The sequence below is a fragment of the Chelonia mydas genome, chromosome 27 (assembly GCF_015237465.2).
Source record: "Chelonia mydas isolate rCheMyd1 chromosome 27, rCheMyd1.pri.v2, whole genome shotgun sequence".
Taxonomy (NCBI): Eukaryota; Metazoa; Chordata; order Testudines; family Cheloniidae; genus Chelonia; species Chelonia mydas.
Window position 1 is genome coordinate 14568475 of NC_057860.1, and position 15722 is coordinate 14584196.

The 15722-nt window shown below is 66.4% G+C and overlaps 1 protein-coding gene across 1 annotated transcript in view; it reads right to left on the reverse strand.

Annotated features, from left to right (window-relative positions):
- The window catches only part of LOC102941380 (inactive phospholipase C-like protein 2), a 31498-nt gene that overhangs the window by 4936 nt on the left and 10840 nt on the right, over positions 1-15722 (reverse strand). The window contains exons 2-5 of the mRNA XM_037886959.2: positions 10507-12996; positions 9089-9292; positions 8522-8597; positions 4035-4144 (exon numbers count right to left, since the gene is read on the reverse strand). Coding sequence (XP_037742887.1) covers positions 4035-4144; positions 8522-8597; positions 9089-9292; positions 10507-12996 — 2880 coding nt within the window. The remainder of the gene's footprint in view (positions 1-4034; positions 4145-8521; positions 8598-9088; positions 9293-10506; positions 12997-15722) is intronic.

A 15722-nucleotide genomic window follows, 5' to 3' on the forward strand; every position in this document is an offset into this window, starting at 1 on the left:
GATCGGGTTCCCCATCCGGGGATCGGAGACGGACGGGATTGGAGCTGAGTCCGAGAGAGCAAGAGGACTGTGAGAGACAGCGAGAGCCCGAGAAAGAGCTGCAGAAGCAGCGGCAGCATGAGCTGGAGGTGGGGGAGCGGAGAGGCCTAGGGGACCCCCCAGGGGTGAGTGGGGATAGACCCTGGGGGGGCCAGTTCCGCAGGGAACCTCGAGACTAAATTGCTGCCCCTGGTTAAGGGGGGGGGAATGTGGATGCCCACCTCACTGCTTTGAGCAGGCTGGAGATTTGAACCAGGGGGACCCTGCGGAAAAGCCCCGGTGTCTAGCTCCCTTGCTGGGTCCCAAGGCCATAGACTCCGTCAGCCAGATGGGTGGGGAGGTGGACAGGCTCCCACTCCTGACCCCAACCTATATGTCTGTGAGGGTCCCAGGGATGAAGCCCCTCGCCCTGCCTATGGCCCAGATCCCTGTGCAGACCCAGGAGGGGTGGGGCTGGCTGGTCGTTGGGGTTCTCCAGGATACCAGCTGCGAAGCCCTGTTGTGGGGTGACTGTGTCTCTTTGGGACAGGATCCAGGCCCTGCTCTGGTAACTGCCAAGGGTTTGAATTTGAATCCAGGGAACCAATCGGTGGAGAGGGAAATGGTCAGTGAAAATGCAGATGACCTGGCTGGCAGCAGGGAGGAGCTGCTGGGCTCAGGCTACCTGCCTGCCTGTAACCAGATCCCTGGGGCTCCCCACCCCCCTTGCACACTGGAGAGGGGGCTCAGGCTGGCTCTGATGCAGTGAGGAAAGCAGCGAGCTCGCTGCCTGCCCCCACTGGGACAGCAAGGGCAGCGCTGAGCACAGTGAGAGCTGAGACCCCAGCTGAGGGGGGGAGACACAGGCAGGGCAGGGGATCTGTGGGGAGTGGCAAGGTGCTGGGTAAGGAAAGTCTGGATGAGCCTAGGCAGCCTTGTGAGCTGATGGCTTTGTCTAGGCAGCAGGGTGGGAAGGCGAGGAGAGTGGAAGCTGAGTGTCCCTGGACCTTACCTGTTACCTGGGTGGAGAATTGTGACAGGGAAGGAAACGTGCCTGTGTCTGTCAGGGGTATTGACTTGCCTATGGAGGGAGCTACCCTGATCTCCAAGCAGTTGTCTGTGACCAGCCTTGTGTGCTGGGACAAGGGGAATGAGATCCCAAGCTGTGTATCTGGGAAAGGAGAAAGTGTGTCCGGCTTTGTGGAGCAGACAGAAGGGGCCTTTCAGCCTGTGATGGTTGAGGATAGTGCAGTTGTCTCAGAGCTGGTTCTGGATTCAGCTAAAGCCCAGGAAGGGAAGGGTCCTAAGTTTGTGTCTGCTCGGGAGAATGGCCCTGTAACTCGGTCGCATCCAGTTAGTGTCTATGCAAAATCCCAGAGACCAGACAATTCTGGTGCTTGTATTTTGCCTGTTGCTAGTGTGTTGTTGGGAAAGGGTGTCGCAACTCTGTCTAATCAGGGTGAGATCCTAGCCAGGGCACAAGGAGAGCATGAAGGTGTGTGATTGTGTTACCTACTGAGGGTGTGGAAACCTGTAGCAAGAAGGAAAAGATTCGTGAACTTGTGTGTGGCAAAGGGAAGGAGAATGCTTCTGACCTTTTATCTAGGAAGTCTGTAAATTTGCCTGAAAGGGGATTGTGTAGGAATCCGCCGGATGGGCCAGAGGTAATTCTGGATGTAAGGGAGACCCAGAAAGAGTCTGTTGTTGCTCAGGAAAGTGTTCCTCTAGAGCAAGCCCTAGGTAAAGAGGGTAAGAGCAGAATTTCTGGGAGGGGTGAATTGTTGCATAGAAAAGCCCTAGGGAAAGGAATCCTCATGGAGTCTTTGCAAGCAGTTTACTGCAACTGAAGGGTGTGAAAGTGATTTAATCAAGAAAGTTTCAGGTCCTAACAGCCACAAATTTTGTGCTGTGAATGGATCCACTGACTTTCCTGTTGAAGGATCCAGTGTGGATAGCTTTGAGAAGGTCTCAGATGAAGTGAAAGCTGTTAAGAAAGTTAAACAGTCCTATAACCAAGTGGCTGTGTTTGGCCAGCTTGCTGGGGAGAAGACCCAATCCCAGTTTGACCCCCTGGGGTTTTGGGGTGGCCAAAGGGCACGGGCCGCAGAAACCTTCCCACATGCGGCCTGCGAGTGCTAACGACCACCCCCGACCTAAGGGAGGGCGTGAAACTGGAAGGGCCTGGTGTAACTCCCACCAAGGAATGGGAGAGATGCTGGGGCATCCATGGGAACATTGATGGCTTCGAACTTCCCCAGGTCACTGGCTAAAGTGACCCCGCTCAGTTCGATCTCGAAGGGGGGAGAGATGTGACGAAGTGGGACTGTTCTTAATATTTCCTCTGAATAGTGTGGGGGTGCCTCAGTTTCTCCTAGGCAGTTCTTAAGTATCTAGGTGGTGGGATAAGGGTGATTGGTCGTTGCAGAGCCCTAGAGGGCAGGTGTGTGCAGGGGTCTGGACACAGAGAATGGCCGACACCTTGTTTCCTGGCAACTGATGGCCTGGGCCCTTCCCCCCTGCAAGGTGAGAGCTAAAGGGCTGGAGAACAAAGGAATCCGGTGCCCTCCTGGCCCGGGAAAGAGACAAAGCCCAGAGGAGGAGGGGCTGGAGGGAGTTTCAGTTTGGGGCTGGCTGGGGACATGGAGTGAAGGGCAGATGGGGTTGTCTGGCTCACTGACCCCCAGAATGGACCCAGCTGAGGGGTCCTGTTCTCTGCACCTACAAGCTCTGTGTTAGACCATGTTCCTGTCGTCTAATAAACCTTCTGTTTTACTGGCTGGCTGAGAGTCCCGTCTGACTGCGGAGTTGGGGGGCAGGACCCTCTGGCTTCCCCAGGACCCCGCCTGAGCGGACTCGCTGTGGGAAGCGCACGGAGGGGCAGAGGATGCTGAATGCTCTGAGGTCAGACCCAGGAAGGTGGAAGCCGGGTGAGCTGTGTCCCCTGCAGACAGGCTGCTCCCCAAGAGGAGACTTCCCCAGAGTCCTGCCTGGCTTCGTGGGGAGCAGTTCCAGAGCATCGCCCGGGGACTCCGTGAGACAGGCCAGCCCTTGGGGGGCTGTAGCCCCACTCCCCACACAGGGCTGGGATTCAGCCCGACACGCGCGTGCTGAATGGGTGACTCAGCCCAGTGGGTGCTGGAGCGGCTGGGAAGGGCTCCTAGGGAGTGGAGGCTGCTGGGCCGGGGGCATGGAGCCGGCAGGCTGCTGACACCAGGACAAAACAGCCAGGCTGAGGGAACCAGCCCCGGCCACCAACACGCCCCTTTGTCCGCAGCCTTGACTGTACCCAGCCCCGCTGGCCCCGATCCCTGGGAGTCTCAGCACTGTCACGTGACCCGGCACCCAGCAGGCCCATGGCAAGGCTGGGCTGGGAGCTGGTGGCCTGGAAGGTCGGGGTAGGCCGAGAATCCAGGTCCCAAGATCAATGGGCATGGGGGAGACACACACCATCCTGGCAGGATGCACAGGGCCATTGCCAGCGCTGGCACCGCAAGAGGGGAGCGGGAGTCCTGGGTTCCATTCCTGGATCCGCCACTGACTCTCAGTGTGGCCTTAAGGAATTCCCTCCCCCATGCCTCAGTTTCCCCCAGGAGAGCAGGGATAACGCCCGTCCTGTGGGCATGTGAATTTGGCCAGGTTTGCTACGTAGGGAGGCGATGCGAACGCTCATCGTGGGCATCCCTCTCCCGGGCGTCATGGCCCAGCGCTCCGAGTGGCAGAGGAAATTCCCTCGTGCGGCGCCGTCTGGCTTCCCACCGCCCCCGGGAGCAGGGCCTAGAGCTTCACCCCGTCAGGCCAGTCTCAGCCCTCACCTGTCCCAGGCACACTTGGGGAAACAGACCCCGGGAGGGGATGGGCCTAAGGGAGTCCGGTGGCAGAGGTGAGACCAGGGATCCCGGCTCTCGGTCCCACTGGTCCTCGGGAAACTAAGTCAAGAGAAAACCAGTGCAGCCGAAAATCTCGAGGGAATCCCACACCCCCATCAGCCAGCGCCCTGGGCCAGGCCCCGGCTTTACCTTCAGCACCGTGACGTTCCAGGCGAAACTCTCCAGGGCCTTCTGCAACTTCCTGCCCTTCAGCCCCTCCTTGGCCTCGAGGCGGTGCAGCTCCTTGTGGAAACCCATCCCTGGGGAGCAGAGCAGAGGGGAGCCATCACGCCGAGCCGGGTGGGGAGAGCTACTGGCGCCGACAGGAGGGGCCACAGCGGCCAGGCAGCCGGGAATACAGCAAAGCCGGCGCCAGGGTGCCCAGGGCTGGCTCCGGACGGAGATCGCCCTGCACTGCTCGCTGGTGCCCCGGCTGCACAAGGAGACACGGAGCTGCCCCAGAACAGCCCATGGGCAGGGGAGAGCAGTGGGGCACAGGCAGCCCACGCCAGGCCGGGGAGCTCTGCTGGCGGGGGGGCTGGGGTCAGGAGAGATCCAGGACTGCATCCTGCACCCCACTCGGGCAGCCCTACGGAGCTGGAAACAAGGGAATTCCACGTCACAAAGGGGGGTCCCCAGTAAGGCAGGCGCTCGGCTGCCCCTGGGCGACCGGTGCAGTCACGGTGCAAGTCAGAGCAGCCCCAGAGCCCAGGGGACGTGCGGGATGCCCGATGCCCAGCTCAGCGGGTCCGAAGGCTGGGACAGGTGTGATCCCAGCCGGCGGCAGGGCAGGGCCCAGCTGGCAGCTGGCACCACCCCTGCAGGGAGCAGCAGCAGGTTCCCGTGGGCTCCGTCTCAGCGAGGGCCCTGGGGCCGACGTCGGGGTGGGCGGTGCCCTGTGGGCACGGACGGGGTGTACGTGGGAGACGTGGGCTCTGAGTGCCTTGGACTCCAATGGGAGCACTGTGGGATGGTGGCTGGGGGCGGCCGGGCTGTGGCTGGGGGGCCTGTGCCCCTGGGAGCAGGCGGGTGGGCTGTAGGGCTGAGCTGCGTAGGGAGGAGTCTCCCCAGGGGGATGGCACCGTGCCCGATCTAAGCCCTTCGCTGGGCGGATGGTGACACTGGCCCAGTGGGGTCTGCCCATGCGGTGCTGCTGGGGGGCCCCGTCCGGCCCCGCGTGGGAGGGGACAAGGTGCAGCGCCCCCAGCAGGAGCCTTTCCCGCGGACTCGCTGGCCTCCCACGCCCAAGCCAGCAGCTTCCAGCCGCCTCCGGGCGCCCTCCGCGCCGGGGACCAGGGAACGGCCTCGAGAGCCGGCGGGGGAGGGAGCAGCCAAGGCCGCCCCCCCCAAACCTCTGCTGAGCAAGGAGCCTGGGAGTCGCCCGCAGAACAACCCCCCACGTCCCGGCACAGCCACGAAGCTGCCTGTGCGGGAGGGGATCCCAGGAGCTGAGGGTAGCAACCCCCCCCAAGGGGAGCCCTGTAACCCCCCAAAGTCCCTCCCGCCCTGTGGGAGCTCACGCAGGGCCCTGCCTGTCCCCCGCACTGATCCCCCTTCATTAGCGCAGGGCTCCGGCTCGTTATCTCGGCTGACGCTAATGGGAACTGATGGGAAACGTCCGTGTCGGCCTCCCGGGGCCATGGGGCAGGGCCACCAGCATCATGCATGGGCATGTAGCCCTCCCACGCCCCTGGGGCAGCAGATGGAGATCACTCAGGGGCCGTGGGGCATGGGGGCCCCTCTTCCTCGCCACCTGCCGAGCCGCTCAGCGAGCTATGGACACTAACCAGCAAAGGCAGCTCCCCCCAGACACCCTCCCACCGACACCAGCCCCCCCCACCAATACCGTGGCCCCCATCTCCACACAAATAGCACAAACCCCATCCCCCCAGAGACCCCACACCGATACCATACCCCCCCAAAAAACCCCGACACCATGGCTCTCAGAGACCTCCCACCGATACCACCGCGGCCCCCATCCCCTACAGCGACCCCCCACCGACACCATCACAGCCCCCACCCCGACACCCCAGCCCCCAGTGACTCTACACTAAGTGAAGAAGTGCAGCCCCCGCAGTAACCTGCCCCCGGCACGGGCCCTGTGCTCAGCCAGCCCCGCTGGACTCTCCTGCTCCCAGGCCAGCACGTAAGGGGTTAAGCGGACCCCCTGCACAGCGCCCCGAGCCGGCTACGGGCCCACACGCTGCGGCTCGCCCATCTGCTGTCAATCATCCCCCTCCATACCGCACCCCCCACTGGGGGTATTAACCCTGGGGGGATCTGGACAGGGCCTAGCCCCCCGCACTGTGCGTCAAGGTTCATGCTGGGGGGCAGGGCAGGTTGTGGGGCACTGGGCTGGGGGGACAGGGATTGACCCAGCCCAGCTGGCCGGCCCCCTGGGACCCGCGCTCTGCCTCACACCCGTTCATCCCGGGCTATTTATAGTGCTCCACGCTCCTGGTGCTCCCCGAGGATCCAGCCAGCCAGGGCGCGGCGCTCTGACCCCCGGCCCTGCTGGCCACAGTCTCCGCCACGGCCCTCCTGGGTGCAATGACCCATGGCCAGCGCTGCCCCGACTGAGGGGCACCGGCAGAGCTGGGGGGAGCCCAGGGCTGCGGGTCGGGAGTGAGGGGCACCGGCAGAGCTCGGGGGGAAGTCCAGGGCTGCGGGTCGGGAGTGAGGGGCACCGGCAGAGCTGGGGGGGAGCCCAGGGCTGCGGGTCGGGAGTGAGGGGCACCGGCAGAGTTGGGGGGGAGCCCAGGGCTGCGGGTCGGGAGTGAGGGGCACCGGCAGAGCTGGGGGGACCCCAGGGCTGCGGGTTGGGAGTGGGGGGCACCGGCAGAGCTGGGGGGGAGCCCAGGGCTGCGGGTCGGGAGTGAAGGGCACCGGCAGAGCTGGGGGGGAGCCCAGGGCTGCGGGTCGGGAGTGAGGGGCACCGGCACAGCCGGGGGGGAGCCCAGGGCTGCGGGTCGGGAGTGAGGGGCACCGGCAGAGCTGGGGAGGAGCCCAGGGCTGCGGGTCGGGAGTGAGGGGCACCGGCAGAGCTCGGGGGGAGTCCAGGGCTGCGGGTCGGGAGTGAGGGGCACCGGCAGAGCTGGGGGGGAGCCCAGGGCTGCGGGTCGGGAGTGAGGGGCACCGGCAGAGTTGGGGGGGAGCCCAGGGCTGCGGGTCGGGAGTGAGGGGCACCGGCAGAGCTGGGGGGACCCCAGGGCTGCGGGTTGGGAGTGGGGGGCACCGGCAGAGCTGGGGGGGAGCCCAGGGCTGCGGGTCGGGAGTGAAGGGCACCGGCAGAGCTGGGGGGGAGCCCAGGGCTGCGGGTCGGGAGTGAGGGGCACTGGCAGAGCTGGGGGGAAGTCCAGGGCTGCGGGTCAGGAGTGAGGGGCACCGGCAGAGCTGGGGGAGCCCAGGCTAGCAGGGGGCTGCGGGTCGGGAGTGAGGGGCACCGGCAGGGCTGGGGGGGAGCCCAGGGCTGCGGGTCGGGAGTGAGGGGCACCGGCAGAGCTGGGGGGGAGCCCAGGGCTGCGGGTCGGGAGTGAGGGGCACCGGCAGAGCTGGGGGAGCCCAGGGCTGCGGGTCGGGAGTGAGGGGCACCGGCAGAGCTGGGGGGAGCCCAGGGCTGCGGGTCGGGAGTGAGGGGCACTGGCAGAGCTGGGGGGGAGCCCAGGGTTGGGCTGGCAGGCGTGGGGGGCCGGAGGGAGGTGCACCGGCACAGCCTGACAGCAGCACATGCCTGTGTGCGTTCAGCCCCGTGTCTTTTATGCCATAACACCCCGTTGCCACTTACGCCGACAGCCCCAGTCTGTTATTTCTGGTGCTAATTATATTCCGGGGTTTGGCAGTTAACGACTCCTCTCTGCTTCCTCGTCAGCCTCCCCCGTATCGCTCCGCTCAGCGCCGGCCCCTCGGCGGCCCTCTGCCCCCTCTCAGTGCTGGGGGCTGGGGCCCTGCTCCTGGTGCAGGGCGGGCTCCATCTCCTGCCCTGGCCCCCCGTGACGGCAGGGAGCTATTCCCGGGGCCGAGACGCTCGCTCCACGGATCAGGTGTCTCAGCTGGGAGCAGCCAGGAGAGGGGACAGAGCCGTGCCCTATACACACACCCCTGGGTCGAGCCAAATACACCTGCCCCCGACACGCCCCAGCCCCGTTCCCTGCCCCCAGCTGCAGCCACAGCTCCTCCGCTCGCTGTCCTGGGAAACAGGAGACAGGGCCCGGCTGGCCGGGGCTCGGGGCTGTGCAGAGCCCGGCAGATTCCCCCACGGCCAGCGCCAAGGTCACCGCCCCAGCAGGAGGCACCGGCTCCATCGGCCAGGCCGGGCCGGCTGGGGCCCGGGGTCTTTCCCCTCCAGGGCTGCCGGCTCCCATCCAGCCCCGGGGAGGGCAGGGGGACGTGGCGGGCCAGGGAACCTCCAGCCACGGGGGTGCTGAGGCCCCATTAGCGCCGCGCCTCGTCCTGCCAGCAGGTGTCACTGGTGACCAGCACAAAGGCCACCCCCCCTGTGACCCCAGGTGCCCATAGCCCCCCAGCACCCTGGGGGGAGCGGAGTCGGGTCCCCCAAACCCACCCCGCTCTGCAGCCGGGCCCAGCAGCCTCCAGGCTCCCCAGGCGGCACGTGGCGCCTGCCCCCCCGCGGCACGTACCCGCCTGCTGGGCTTGCATCAGCTTCCTGTGCACAGCGTCGGCCGACTCGATCAGCGTCCGGCTGGTCTGGATCGTCTGTGGGAGCAGAGACGGGGGCAGTGAGGGAGCAGGATGGGGGACGGCCCAGCACCCGGGTGACCCCTTCCCGCACCGGCCCCCGCAGGCTCCCCCCAGCCCCAGCCTCCCCGCTCCCAGCAATGCCTGGGCCAGGCGCCCCGGGCTCCTGGCAGCGCAAAGGAAGGAAGCGGCTCCGGCTGCTGCCATGAACGGGACTCCTGCCGCCCGCTGGGACGGCGTCCGACCCCGCGAGGACGAGGGGCAGGGGGCTGCGCTGGCGAATGGACCCCGAGGGGGCCGTGGGAGCGACTCGCGTCTGGCCGGCTGCCAGCGGGGCAGGTGGCAGGACCAGGCCATGCTGGGACCTCGCTCTGGGGCGGGGGGCTGGCACTTCCCGGTCAACCTGGCCTGGCCACCCGCGCCCCCGAGCGTGCCGCAGCCAGGCCAGGCCGGCCCGAGCAGGGAGCCGGCTTGGCGGGGTGGGGGCTGGCTGCCGGGCGGGAGCTTACGGCCTCGTAGGCGGTGAGCACTTTCCGGAGCAGCTCTGGGACGGGCCCCTGGGCCTCCATGGGGGGGTACTGCTCCCCCAGGTTCAGCGTCACGCTGGGGGCACTCTCGCTGCGCAGCAGCCACGTGGCCACGGTCAGGATGCACTGCTTCATGGTGGCTGCCGGCGTCAGGCCGCACAGCTCCTTGAAGGAGACCAGGGCGTTCTGGAGATAGAGAAACAGTGAGCCGGACACCCCACGGCGCTGCGTGGGGAGGGCAGGGCCGCAGCCCCAGCTAGGAGCCCTGCACAGCCTGGCCTGGGGCACTAACACAGGCCTTATCCTGGGGGCCTCCCGAATAGAACCCAGGTGTCCTGACCCCCACCCCTCCCCCAGACACTCCCACCCACTAGACCCCACTCCCCTCTCCGAGGGGGAGAGAACCCAGGCATCCTGACCCCCATCCCTCCCCCAGACACTCCCACCCACTAGACCCCACTCCCCTCCCCGAAGGGGAGAGAACCCAGGCGTCCTGACCCCCATCCCTCCCCCAGACACTCCCACCCACTAGACCCCACTCCCCTCCCCGAGAGGGAGAGAACCCAGGCGTCCTGACCCCCATCCCTCCCCCAGACACTCCCACCCACTAGACCCCACTCCCCTCCCCGAAGGGGAGAGAACCCAGGCGTCCTGACGCCCATCCCTCCCCCAGACACTCCCACCCACTAGACCCCACTCCCCTCCCCGAGGGGGAGAGAACCCAGGAGTCCTGACCCCCATCCCTCCCCCAGACACTCCCACCCACTAGACCCCACTCCCCTCCCCGAGGGGGAGAGAACCCAGGCGTCCTGACCCCCACCTCTCCCCCAGACGCTCCCATCCACTAGACCCCACTACCCTCCCCGAGGGGGAGAGAACCCAGGCGTCCTGAGCCCCACCTCTCCCCCAGACACTCCCACCCACTAGACCCCACTCCCCTCTCCGAGGGGGAGAGAACCCAGGCGTCCTGACCCCCATCCCTCCCCCAGACACTCCCACCCACTAGACCCCACTCCCCTCCCCGAGGGGGAGAGAACCCAGGCGTCCTGACCCCCACCCCTCCCCCAGACACTCCCACCCACTAGACCCCACTCCCCTCCCCGAAGGGGAGAGAACCCAGGAGTCCTGACCCCCATCCCTCCCCCAGACACTCCCACCCACTAGACCCCACTCCCCTCCCCGAGGGGGAGAGAACCCAGGTGTCCTGACCCCCACCCCTCCCCCAGACACTCCAACCCACTAGACCCCACTCCCCTCCCCGAGGGGGAGAGAACCCAGGCGTCCTGACCCCCATCCCTCCCCCAGACACTCCCACCCACTAGACCCCACTCCCCTCCCCGAGGGGGAGAGAACCCAGGCATCCTGCCCCCAGCCCCCGCGCTGCTGGCCCGGCGCGGTACCTGCACGTTCTCCCGCAGGTCGGTGGCCTCGCGCAGCGGCTGGCCGGCGGCGCGGAACACCTCGTCGATGGGCTTGATGCCCGTGGTCTTGGCGGAGGCGTACTCCCGCAGCCGCCGGCCCCTGCGCCCGGAGCGCCCCCGCCGCTGCCCCTTGCCCCCGCCGGGCCGGTCGGCGATGGCCACGTGCAGGAAGAGGGTGGCGTGGGGCAGCAGCTCTCCGGCCAGGGACCGCAGGGGCACGTGGCGGTAGCCGCTCTGCAGGCACTCGAAGGGGATGGTGTACTGGGCGATGAACTCGTCCCCGATGTAGTCGTCATCCAGCACCACCAGGCGCAGCAGGGCCAGCTCGGGCAGGTTCACCTGGAACTCCAGGCTCTCCTCGAAGACCGGGTTGTCCCCGCTCTGCAGCGCCGTCTTGGTGCGCCGCTCGGCGCAGTCGGCCGGGATGCCGTGGATCTCGGCGCAGACGTAGGGCTCCACCACGTCCCCCTTGGCGCCCGAGCCCCGGGGCTTGGGCAGGTTCTGCCCGCTGATCACCCGGAGGTGCAGCAGCTGGGCCGGCACGCCGGGCAGCGAGTCCTTGGCGTTGGCGCTGAAGTAGGAGACCTCCTCCCGCATGACGGCGGGACGCAGCACGTACCCGCAGGCCCCGTTCTGGCGGAACCAGCCGGCGTTCAGGTCCATCATGAGCCCCGGCGTCTGGAAGTTCATGGCCACCATCTGGCAGCCGCACTTCCAGAAGTCCTGCGGGTTCACGTTGCTGGCGTCGATGCGCAGGGGGCTGGGGTAGACCCGCGACAGGAACCGCTTGTTGTAGCTCACCAGCTCGGCGGGGCACTCGCTGGCGAAGCGCCCGGCCTCCACCTCGCTGAAGGAGCAGAGCTCCCAGTAGCGCTGCCCGCGCCGCGAGGCCTCGAAGTCCTGGAAGGGCACCGCCTGGCACAGGCTCACCAGCTCCGACAGCTCCCTGCTGAGCCGGAGCCTGCGCCGCCCGCCCCCCGCGGGCGGCTGCCCGTCGGCCTCGCCCGGGCACTGCCCCGTCTCCGGGCCCTCCTCCTCGTCCGTCACCTCCCCCTCGCTCTCCTGGCAGCTGGGCTGCAGCTTCCTGCCCTTGATGAGGACTCTGCCCTTGAGGGTCTCCGGGGAGGGCAGGTAGGCCTCCTCGGGGTCGGGGGGGTCCAGGTACAGCTTGGCGCCCAGGGTCTTCCTCAGGCACTGCGCCATCAGCCTCTGCTGGGCGGGCGAGCAGCGCACAGCCAGGCACAGGACGAGGGGGTATTCGGAGGCCTCGAAGGCGTACCGGTCGATCACGCCCACCACGCTGCGACAGGCCACGCGGGAGGCGGCCGAGCGGCCCCCGGAGACCAGGGGCTCGCCCTCCGGGCCGTCCCACACCACCAGCTCCAGGCTGCGGCAACCCATACGCAGGGCCGCAACGTAGCCGCCGAGGCCGGCGCTGCCCCAGGAGCTGTCCTCCCGCAGGCAGGCGCCGTGGGCCGAGCTGATGTAGTAGTGGGACAGGGGCTGCGTCATGTCCTGGCACACCCGGAGGTGCTGCGGGTCGAAGATGGAGCAGTCCGGGGAGAGCAAGTAGCGGGTGAAGCCGTCGATGGCCAGGTAGCCCTTCTCCCGGCCCTCGCTGGAGGGCTCGTATTTGCCAATGATCTCCAGGCACGTCTCCTCGGTCACCCCCTCCACGCCCTGCTCCACCTCCAAGAACGTCAGCAGGTCCTTCAGCCCCAACGACTCCTTGTCGCTGGAGAACTGGACCAGGAGGAAGAAGATCTCGGGCCTGGTGCAGAGGTCGCAATAGGCCTCCACGAACAGGTCGCAGGCCACGTCGCTCCCTGGCCGCTCGCCGGCCTTCTGCAGCTCCTTGAACTTCAGCTCGATGGTGGAGGCCTTCATGCCCGGGTTGAGCGCCTTGATGAGCTGCACGGCCCGGGCCACGGGGATCTGGCCCACTTTCTCCAGGTCCGCCACCTCAAAGACCGAGGAGATCCAGGAGGTCCGGAGGCTGGGGTGGCCGGCCTCGGGCGCCTCCGGCGTGTGCTTCCCGTAGGACACAAGGTACCTCAGCCCCATCACCCAGGCGTTCACCACGTCGGGCGAGCTGGCCACCAGGTCCAGGGACTCGTAGTTGTCGCCGTGGATGATGGAGAAGGCGCACTCGTCCGGGAACTGGTCGGAGAGGCCGTTGCTCCGCAGCACGGGCGTCTTCTTCCCCACCCGCACCTCCTTGACCGACTCGATCTCGATCTTGGCCTTCTCCGAGTCCTTCTTGGAGGGCTCCCACCGCAGGTCGCGCATGTCAGGGGCCAGCAGGAAGAAGCGGCTGTACATGCGGGAGTTGGAGCGAACCTTCTTCATCTCGCAGCCCTCCAGCATGAAGGAGATGCAAGCCGCTGTGCTGTTGATCTTCCGGTCGTGGGGCATGGTGCTGAAGGACACAGTCTTCTTCTTCTGAACCGGCCTCTGGCGAGAGCCGTCCTGCCGGGGGAGAACGCAGCGGTCAGGCCCGGCACAGAGACCGACAGGTCGGGCCGCGGGTCGGGCTGCACAGAGGCAGACCGGAGGGGCAAGGGGGGGCGACGCCCCGCACAGGGACTGGGGCGAGCGCCGTCTGCTCACGGGGCCCAGGCTGAAAGCAGAGCCTGGCGTGGGGCTCCTGCCCCTGCGGCCAGCAGCCGGCAGGCTCCTTCGAAGCGGAGCACAGACGGGAGGAAGGATGGCGCCGTTCCGGCTCAAGCCAGGGACCTGGGAGGCCGGGGGGGAAGGCCCACCTCTGGCACAGCCCTGCTGGGTGACCCGGGGCACGTCCCTTCTCCCTGCACCTAACTGGCTCGGGGGCAAGCTCAGGACCCTCGACGCCCCTCAGGGAGCCCGCCCGGCCGCACAGGGGACAGTGCAGCCTTCATGGGGGCTGTTTCTTGTCTGCATTACTGCCATGGTTGGTTTTGCTCCGGAGGGAAAGCTCTGTTCGGCACAGCGGGTCCATCTCCTGTGGGGTGGCCAGACAGGCCCGACCCCCCCGCACTGCAGGGCCCCGGCAGTGACCCCCCAGCCAGCCGCCAGATGGGGGCTCGACCGCAGCTGCCTCAAAGCCTCTGTCCCTCCTTCCGCCCTGGCAAGGGGCAGGGGCCTGATAAGGCAGGAGCCAGCATGGCCCCTTTGAGCTAAATATAGGGCACATCCTCCCGTGGCCGCCACACAGGGACCCCCGCCCCCTTCCTCCCGCTGCCGGCCGGCTGCTGAGCTCTTCCTACTGGGACCCGGGGGCAGGAGGTGCCTTCCCGAGGGCCCTTCCCGGTTCCCCGTGGGCAGCGTGTGCTCCTGATGCCACTGCACATGGACCCTGCACCCTGGGACCCCCACCTGGCAGGATTTGCTTCTCCTTTGAGCTGCAGCCCCTGCTATCCCACCCCAGGGCTCCCCAGTCCTGCCCCCCCAGCTCTGCTGGTGCCCCTCACTCCCGACCCGCAGCCCAGAATGAATGCCCAAATGGGCACCAGGACCCAGATTCCAGCGAGCGGGAACTGGAGTTGAAGGAACCAACCATCCCATAGACAATCAGCCACCCACGCTGAGCAGCTGGGGGGGGGGGGGGGGGGGATCTCGGCTCCAGCTCCCCTCCCCCACACAACTCTGTCTCAAGGTGATTCCCCGGCTCAGGCCTTGGAGAGACAAAATAGCCCTGTGGCCCTGAAATGCTCCCGGACCAGCTGGGGAGCCCCCAGCATCCGTGGGGCAGCCAGTCTCATGCCAACCCCTGCCCCCACTGAGCGGGGTGCTCCCCCAGCCTGCTTCCCCACCCCCTCCCCGGCTCCACCAAGCGGGGTGCTCCCCCAGCCTGCCCCAGCCCTGGGACCAGGGGCAGGGCACAAATGCTTCCTGCCCCTGCTGCAGGGGAGGAATGAGAGGGACATGGTTGGGCGCCCCGCAGCCCCGTGCCAAGGCGGTGGCATTGGGGTGGCTCCTGGCGGGAGCGGGAAGCCCTGCTGGGGTGCTGGCACTGGCTGGTTTCAGAGTAACAGCCGTGTTAGTCTGTATTCGCAAAAAGAAAAGGAGTACTTGTGGCACCTTAGAGACTAACCAATGTATTTGAGCATGAGCTTTCGTGAGCTACAGCTCACTTCATCGGATGCATACTGTGGAAACTGCAGAAGACATTATATACACAGAGACCATGAAACAATACCTCCTCCCACCCCACTCTCCTGCTGGTAATAGCTTATCTAAAGTGATCATCAAGTTGGGCCATTTCCAGCACAAATCCAGGTTTTCTCACCCCGGGCCCCCCACCCCCACCCCAAACTCACTCTCCTGCTGGTAATAGCCCATCCAAAGTGACCACTCTCTTCACAATGTGTATGATAATCAAGGTGGGCCATTTCCAGCACAAATCCAGGTTCTCTCACCCCCTCACCCCCCTCCAAAAACCACACACACAAACTCACTCTCCTGCTGGTAATAGCCTATCCAAAGTGACCACTCTCCTTACAACGTGCATGAAAATCAAGGTGGGCCATTTCCAGCACAAATACAGGTTTTCTCACCCTCCCCCCCTTCCCAAAAAACACACACACAAACTCACTCTCCTGCTGGTAATAGCTTATCCAAAGTGACCACTCTCCCTGGGCCCCCGGACACACCCATGCCCCCAGGCAGGCAGAAAGCTGCTGCAGCAAGTGGGGTGGGGGGGATTTCAAGGGATAAACACCGCCGGGTTTTGAGTTTTCCAGCGAAACCGAGGGGTGTTTTCCGAGCAGCTCAGGGGCGCGGCAGATCCTGGCTCATCTCGGGGCGGGGGGTTCGAGGGAGCCCCGCGGACGCTGGTGGCTGGGCAGGCCCCAGGGGGGCAGAGAGCAGCTGGACGAGGCCTGGGGCTGGGATAAGCAGATCCTGCCTGGGGTTTCTTCAAAGGGAAGTCTCCAAGGGCTGCTCCTAGGAGATAAGGGGGGCGGGGGCGAGGGAGCAGCTGGTTCTCAGCAAACCAGACCCCTCAGCCCACCAGTCCTGGGGGGGGGGGGGATCCTGCTGGGGGGGGGGGCTTTGCGAGGCCCATCAAGGCCCAGGCTCAGGGCCTGCTGCCCATAAACGATGAACGGAGGCGTGGGGGGGCGGACGGGAGCCCAAGGACACGGCAGCCAATTCCACGGACAGGCCCAATCCGCAGGGGCTGGTCCCGCAAGGCTGCGTGGGGCAGGGCCGGGGGT